General features: G+C 40.3%; 1 protein-coding gene across 1 annotated transcript; it reads left to right on the top strand.

Annotated features, from left to right (window-relative positions):
• Positions 1–1,853: 1,853 nt before the first annotated feature.
• LOC132789141 (protein phyllopod) lies at positions 1,854–7,380 on the top strand. The gene is made up of 2 exons (XM_060796929.1): positions 1,854–2,310; positions 5,469–7,380. Exons 1-2 carry the CDS (start codon positions 2,110–2,112, stop codon positions 6,498–6,500), a joined length of 1,233 nt encoding a protein of 410 aa, XP_060652912.1. The 5' UTR covers positions 1,854–2,109; the 3' UTR covers positions 6,501–7,380.
• Positions 7,381–8,712: the final 1,332 nt, after the last annotated feature.

Here is an 8,712-nt window from a genome sequence, read left to right as displayed (position 1 = left end):
TTGAGTTGAGTTGAGTTCAGTTCAGTTTCCCAAAAAATGCACCTTTCGTATGCGTTTGGAGCCACAGCAGCAGCTGCTGCTGCTGGCTAAGCCGCCTGTTGCTGTTGCATGCAACAACAATACACAGATGCTTCAACAAAAGCAACACAACAATACACACATGTAATTATGAGCATCGGCACAGGACGAGACTTTTTTTTATTTTCAAGGAAGCAAAGCAAAGGCATCCACATTAAATTTGGAGTTTGTCAAGTCAAGTCAATGCTTGGAATGTGAATGTGTTACGGTAGTCAAATATTTATTTCTTGATTTCTTTAGCTATTCATAAATTTAAGAAAGAAATATATCAGAAAGTATTATTAAATATAAACCTAAATGCTCATATTTTTTTTATTATTATTTGAAACTTTCAAATAAGTTATAGCAAAATTTAATTTGAAAGCAGAAATCTTAGGTTGCAGAAGGGAATGTAATTTGCAATTCAAAGTAAAACACAATTTTTAAATTTTCAATATTTATCATTTTTTGTATTATATTTAGTATACATATAGATATAATATATTATCTATTTTTATGAAATATTAGTTAAAGTAACAACACATTAATAGTTAATATATTCATCTAATCTAATTATTATTCAGAAAATATGTACAATTAAATATCAATCTGCATGGTACAAAATATTTACGAAAAATTAGATTGTTCTTTGGTTTTAATCCCATAGAGTTATCTGAGCTCGAGGAGTTCACAGTATTAAAACAAACGACAAAGGTTGATTATTACTATCTTTAGTTTAGGAGTGGATTTCCTTTTGACCGTTACTTACTTTTCAACAATAATTTCGGTTATGCCTTCTTGAAAGTGTGTAGTTTTTATAATCGTAGTAAATTAATAAATTAAATTCAAATTGTAAAATTAATAATTAAATGTACGTTAAAAAAAATATTAAATATTTCTTCAGTGAATTTATTTGAGTCCGAAATGTTTTGCAAATTGTCAGATAAGTTAAGTTACTTATGATATATTTTTGGGTGATACAGTTGAATATGAAATAACCTTTATGAGAAGAGCGATTAAAATAATTGCTAGGGGTAGGTCTGAAATTATATAACAACTAAGAAAGTTACAGTAGGTAAAAGAAAAAATATATCAAATTGATATTATGAAAAATACAAAATTATACTAAATGCTATAATTGGTATATCGATATACTATACATTCATAATATACCAGAATACAAAATCTGATTGGCATAACATAAAATGATTTCTTAAAAAACTTCTACAATTTTCATACTTTACTGAGTCGGAAATGACTCCTTTGGCTTGTTACATACATTTGATGGAGGCACAAAGTTGTAATATCCTTCTACCCTATAGGAAGCGGGTATAAAAACTCTCTGCTATGCAATGGAAATGTTTAGAAAATAGCGAATTATCGAATCATTGAATCAAATAAGAACATTCACTCCCGAAGTTTTCTTCTCCATAGTATAATAAATGAGTTATTCCGTTAGCTCAGCAATAAACTGCATCTGATATTTCTCTCAGTGCAGGCGTGCTGCCTTGCGAAAGGAACAACATCAGCAGGCGGCAGGCAGCAAGCGGCAAGAAGCAAGCAGGCAGGCAGGGAGAGAACAAAGGGCAGAAAGGTAAAAGGAGTGGCAGGCAGGCAGACAAGAGCAGCAGCAGCAGCAGCAGCAGATGGAACTACCCAACAAGAGACGAGAGTCGCAACGAAGCACTGAGCAACCAAGCGACCGAAATGCGAAGCCGAGCCGAAGCACGTCGCGACGTAGCTGCCACAAATCGAGGCACAGTCAGGCTGTCGTCTGTTCATTCGAAATTCGTGCGTGCAACGGGAAGGACGTGTGGAACGCTGCTTGAGTGGAACGTTGTTGAGTGTTCAGTGTTCAGTGTTCAGTGTTATCTGTTGTCACCGTGGTCGTTGTACGCTCTGTTTTTTTGCGTCTGTTCATAACAATTGTGTTTGCCACCCCGTGGCAAGTAGCGAGTTAGCACCCCGTGACGTCAGCGCGTCTCAAAGTGCAAAACACTGCGTGTGCAGAATTCGAATTATTACTCAAATACGTAATTCATTGTCATCGTAATGTCGGCGGATAACCAAGTGGAGCCAGCGGCGGCAATGGCTGCGTCCGCCTCCGCGTCGGCTGCATCGGGAGGCGCCTCGGATTACCTCAAGCGCACCTGCCTCATCTGCGGCTGCCAGACGAACCAGACCATCAACATCTACGAGCCGCGCTCTGGGCCAAATATCGTGCAATTAATTCAGGCGAAATTCAAGTTCCAGGTAAGTTGCAACACCAACAACACCAACAACACCAACAACAACAAGGCAGCGAAAGAACGGCAGCCAAAAATCGATAAGCACACTGAATGAGTCATGTGTCCTTCGTCTCTCCGAGCGCGCTTGAGTGTGTGCGAGTGTGTGTGTGTGTGTGTGTGTGTAAAAATAGGGATGAAACTGTAAATTGCAAGCGAGATTAGAAGCTGCCCCACTTTGCCTCCCAGGTGCCACAACAGAGCAGAGCAGCACAGAGCAGCGCAGAGCGTGCAGCAGCCAAGCGTGTGCACTCTAAAAGGAGCAGCGCCAAAGGGGGGAGGGTTGAGGTTGAGGTTGAGGCTAAGCTAAGGGTTGAGTTGGGTGGCGACTCGCCAACGGAATTCGCGAAACTAAAAGAGGCAGTGGCTGCCACACTGTGTTGTAGCTGTATCCGTATCCGGTTCGGCTCGGCTCGTAACTGGATAGCAGCTGCTGCACTTTCCGCCTGTAATCGGACACCTTGTGGCACAGTCACTGGCACAGCCAATGCCACAGCACTTAATCAATACTCTCGGTCGCAGTCCTTTTCATAATTTGAAACAGCCTGCTCTAATATGCCATGGGAAAATGGGGCAAGTGAGTGCGTTCGTTGCATGCTACGCGTGTTGGATTCAATTACACTGTTTTCTTTGGCGACGCTCAACCTGTCAGCAACTGAGTGCGAGTGAGAGCGAGAGAGAGAGAGAGAGCCTTGAGCAACTCACGAACCTGCCACACAGCAGCTGCCACTTCTGCCTCATCTGCTGCTGCGACAATTCGTGCATATCTTTGGGGCAACTTGTCGTCCATCTGTCCCAGCTACTTTTATGATTGATCCAATTTCTGCGGGTCGCCTCAACCTTTATTCCCAGCAGCTTCAGCTTCAACATCAAGAGCGACAGCTGTATTTGCCACAACGCAATAACCCCGCATAACTGCGAAACCCAAACACACCTTTTGTTGTTTGGGTGAGCATGATCTCTATAGGACAGGAAGACAAACAGAACCAAGCATCCTTCAAGCAGATCGTTATCTCAGACAAAGCCTATTTGTTTAGTATTTGGTATCATGAAAATCAATTTATGCACTTTTGAAATATCCTGAAAAGATATTCATATTTTTGTTTGATTAACCAATTAAATGGAATTCTCTTATGTTATCTTTATTATACACGGGTTTTCTCAATTTTAATGATATTGTAAATACTAGCCAACAGAATTGCAGTGCTTTTTCATACAAGTATATAATTAAATCTTTTGAATATGTTTTCCTAAAAAAAACGATATGTTTCTCAAATATCATTTAGTTATAAAACTTTTCCCATTTTCCATTCAATAAAATGAAAAAAGACAATCTTTTGAACATTTCCTAAAGCAAACAGATCATCCTGAAATTTCCACACGACATATTTTCTAAATTTCTCTTCATGGTTCCTTTTTTATACAGCATCGAATATGGATTTTATAGTCTTTAATAACTTCTACTTGACGATCAAGCTATTTAAATTCTTAGAAACATTTTGATGTTCGCACCTTGTTTACCAAAAGCAATCCTCAGGTTATGACCTCCAAAAAAATATCGTCTAGAGTCTCAATTTTCCATTTGACATATCTTCTCCGATATCTACTACTATACTATAGTATACTACAATGATATTGGTTCTCTAATTGAGTTTTGTGAAGCCATATCAATAGCCTTGACAATTCCCATGAAGCCTACAAAAATGTGAAGGACTTCTCAGCTAACAGTTTATCGATTTGTGTTGAATTTGACAATTGATTTCGGAAGAAGTTTGTCAGTTTGCGTAGTTGACAATTGGATGAAGGGAACTTGAGTAGCGGCTTTGCATAAGGTTCGTTCGATATTGTTGTGGCATGTTTGCAAAGCTAGGCACCACCTGCCTACGAAGGCAACACCCCCGCCATAAGGCGGCAAGCTGTTTCACCCCGATTCCCGCGTTTCCCCTTTATCCTATAGCCAGCAATAACAATGCCATAAACGATCCGAACTTCAGTTCGAGTCATTCATCTCTCTCTCTTTCTCTCCCTCTCTCTCTTTTTTCTCCGTCTGCTGCTTTATCAGCTTTGCGTGTGGTTGTCTGGATTGCACCTGGCCTGCAATTTGCATTATTTTTACCGTTTACACATGGTTTACACACACACACACACTCAAACACATGCAGACACAAAGAGAGCGTGATCGTTGGGTCTGATCCTGGTTGGGTCTAACATAATACCTAAGCAGCTGTCGCTTTGGCCGCGTGCCTAATCACATTTTATATATGTTCGTATTCCATTTTATGGGTCTCCTTCTTGTTGTGTTCCCTCCACACACTCTCCTCCCGATAAGAAAGGCGCGTGGCGAACGAAACGAGTTTGCCCGGGTCACGCTCAATCCCTTTTTGGCTCTTGGTCCACTGCTTCAACTGCTCAACTGGTTTCCCTTTGCTGTCTTTGGGAGCAGCTGCTGCTGGGCAGGCACACACAATTTTTTCGGCTGGCAGGTGCACCAAATTATTGATACAGTGGATCAGTTGGTAATTAATATGCCTCGACCAAAACGGAACAACAACGCAACGCAGAGAGACTTTAAAACTTGATGATATTTTTTGCACCTTCCACTGGGCAGGGCGCACTCATTAGTGGTCACTCACTGTGGTTGGTGGTCGTCGCTGGTTGCTGGTTGCTCTCAATCATCATTACCTGTGGTTATGCTTCAGTTGTGCTTCGATGGGCAGAACTTCAGTTACTTCACATTTAACTTCGAGGATAAATATCCTTCACAACTAAAGTTGTTTGTAATTTTAATTTCTTTTCCTTTTGGAGTATTCAATGAGCGTATTTATTAGTGTTCATTATAAAATACGCTCATTGAATACTCCAAAAGGAATAATAATAGGTAGAATACTCAATAAAATTTCTATAATAAAAGCTTTTCTGTTATTGCTGAGCAACATCAACAATGATGTATAAGAGCTTATTACTAACTATTTTTGATAAAAATTTTGCCTCCTAGTCCTTAGCGTTGTGCGTTCATAGTTCAGCTAGTAGGTCAGGGCAATCCGCTATATATATATTAATTAATACTCTACAATTTATTAAATAAAAATAAAGCTAACTCGTTTCCCTTCCCTTCTCCAATTGCAGCCTTTAAACGAGGACAAATTCTTGTGCTTCAGCTGCAACAATTGGCTGATCAACTGGCACTCGCTGCAGGCGCTCAACAGCAACGATGCAGACAGTCAGAGCCGCAGTCAGAGTCCCTCGCACATGGGCAACAATTGCAGCCTCCAGCAACAGAAGGCGACATCCATGGAGCGACCCAGGTTGCGACCGGTGGCTCAGGTGCGTCCTCAACCACAGTCGCAACCCCAGCCACAGACTCAGTCTCAACCTCAACCTCAACCTCATACTCAGCTTCAACCTCAAGTACAGGCAGACAGACAGCCCACCACAGTCATCAGCTACAATAAGAGACGCTTTGGCGGACGCAGTGCAGCAAGCACTCGGAGCATGCGTAAGATGCTGCGCTACTGCTGTGTTTGTGGTAGTGCGATAGTCTTGCGCCTGCTGAGCACAAAACCCACTCAAACGCTGGCCAAGCTGGCACGTCGCAGTGGTCGGAGTCAGTGCCGCAAGTGTCGGGAGATGCACAAGCACAGCGTGCTCAAAGTGCGGCACCACGAGCTGAAGAAGCAACAGGATCAAACTCTAGTCAAAGCGCCCTTAGCAATGCCTCAGTACCAAAGATTTCCAGCGCCGCGTGTGGATGGCAAAGTGGTGGCCATGTTCCGCAGGCTGGGCACAACGCTCAGTGTGGAGCAAGAGGATGAGGTGGAGCCTATGCCTAGCAAGCGACCACTGCGTATTATGAGTCCCGCCAAGCAGCGTCCTCGCTGGACGCGCACACTGGACGACGATGAGATACTCCTGGAATTCGATAGCGCCATATCAGAGGTGCTGCCGGGAACGACGGCGCCTCGGGTAACCAGCTCAGCGCGTCGAAGCTTGGGCTATCAGTTTACCAAAGCGATGCAAACGGAAGCGGAAATGGAAGCGGAAGTAGCTGAGGATGTGGTAAAGGATAACCGCAAGAGCGTTGACAAAGTAACCCACCATACGCATGTTAGGCTGGCTGGACTGCAACTGCCTCGGGGATTAAGCATCACATTGGTTTAAGCGCATCCCAAAAAGTTAATTAGTCAGTCCCAAGAACAAAAACAACAAAATTAATAGTCAAATTGATTGCGATCATTAAATAGTTTTAGCATAATCTTTAAATAATATTGTACCTCGAGCAAACCTGTAATTTGTAGTCAAAATACTAGCAAAAGAAATGACCTAAGAACGTTAAGTTAATCTATTCAACACTATATTTAAAGTACACATATAATATGTTAGTCATAATTGGATTCCCCTGCCACATCCCTTACTTTCCAAAATAAAATGGAACAATATGTTTGTAACCGTTAATCCAGTAGTTAAATTTTGTTTACGTTCGCCATGTTGTTGCTCCAAAATGGAAAGTATTTAAAAATATTAATAAAATTATTAGCACAACTTAGCATTAAAATACCCTCAAAACATTGGCTTTGATTTTCATTTCCTATGTGAATTATATGATTGCCGTTAAGCACAGAGGTGCCACCATTTAGTACATTTCTATTCCCTTACACTACAGCAACGTTGCCAGACAAGGCGATTTTGAACTAAATCGCACTATAACCCACGCAGTGTGACCATTACTAATGAAAATACCAAATCCGTTTGCATTTATTCAAATGTAGATTTAAAGCTTGCTGTAGATCAGCTACAATACAATTCAGAAATGTATTATTAAACTTGGTATCGATAGAAAGATACGTTATTGAAACATATTTGTTAGCCGAATAGCCAAATTCGATCAAGTAAAAATTGACTTTGATAAATATTCGCTTTGATATTTTAATACTGCAATATCTCAAGCTAAAATATGATATTTTAATAAAAACATGAAAGATTCTAAATTTTTGAAGATAAAATTCAAACGGGAATTGTTAAAAAAAAACGGGCTGTCTGTATTGTTCGAAAATACCATTTTGAAGGAAAGTGTGCAAGTGTAATTTGGTATATCTTTTTGACTATAATTAGTAAGTTTTTATTTCCACTTGCGGGCACGTTGACGCCTTGCATTTTTTCTTGTCTTTTCAGTCTTCTTTTCGTTTTTCTTGCGCATGGTTGTTGTTGTTCTCGAGTCTTGGCACTTTTGCAATAAAACGCGCTCTCGGCGCTTGTAAACTAACAAAAGTTTTTCTGTTCTGCAAAGCGCAGCGTGCTTGGGCTGGTAATTATGCCAAAATAAATACACATAATTATGTGATACGTGCTTAAAAAATTGCAAATTTTGTCAAAATAAAAAGAGCAAGCAAATTGAATAAAGAAGCAGTAACAGCAAGAAGTTATTGAAAGCGAGTTGACATTGAAGTACGAGTTCGCGCGTTTGTGTAGTTGTGTGCGTGTGTGCGAAATTCTTTTGTGTTTATTCTTATTTAAATACGCTCAAAATAATAATTGCAAAATACGAAGGAGCCCAACAAAGCAACATCGGCTATATGACGGCGCGTGTTTTTCTGATTTTTATTAGTTGTTGCATCGCGTAAAAAAATCAATAAAAAGCTAGTAGTAATTGTTGCTGTCGCCTTTGTGTTGTTGTTTCATCAGGGGTTTGTCGCCTAACGTTTCCGTCAACACGAAAGAGAGCGCAGCCCACAAAGCTGGTGGCTCATGTTTTATTTGTATTTGTTTCGCCATATCGTGTTATCTATCGTGTTTTGTACACTTCGAGACCAATACTGTTATTGTTGCAGTTGCTGTTGCTAATAGTGTGAAAACAGCTCTAAAGCTTTTTGTAATAATCTTTATTTTCACCGCTTATTTGTTTATTTCTTTTATCGTGTCTCAAGAAGGAAGCTTTTCAAGCTGCATTTGAAACAACAACAACATCATCACATATAAATACAATCGAGTGAAGGAGAACCAGGTGAGCAATTCATGAAAAGTATACAAATAGAATAACAAAATGGCGCCTGCTAAAATGCCAATTTGTTCCTGAGTGAAGTTGACACAAGTTCAATAATCGAAAGTGTGTGTGTTGTGTTCTCTCTCCAACGCATAGAAACAGATAGGATAGTAGGCATTTTGCACACTTGCATGCAGGCAATTAATCGAAATTGTATAACGGTTCATTGCACTGTGCAATGTTGTGTTTTTTTTTCATTCTGTTTTTTTTTTTTAGTTATTGTTGTCTCTTTCGGCAGTATGCTGTGCATTGTTATCTGTCGCTTTGCTACACTTCCTTTCAGCTGCTGTGCATCAACTGAGTGTGTGTGTACCGTTATACGGGTTTATGACT

The sequence above is a fragment of the Drosophila nasuta genome, chromosome 3, assembly GCF_023558535.2.
Source record: "Drosophila nasuta strain 15112-1781.00 chromosome 3, ASM2355853v1, whole genome shotgun sequence".
Lineage (NCBI taxonomy): Eukaryota > Metazoa > Arthropoda > Insecta > Diptera > Drosophilidae > Drosophila > Drosophila nasuta.
The sequence above is the reverse complement of the archived record's forward strand: the minus strand, read 5'-3'. Positions and strand labels throughout refer to the sequence as shown.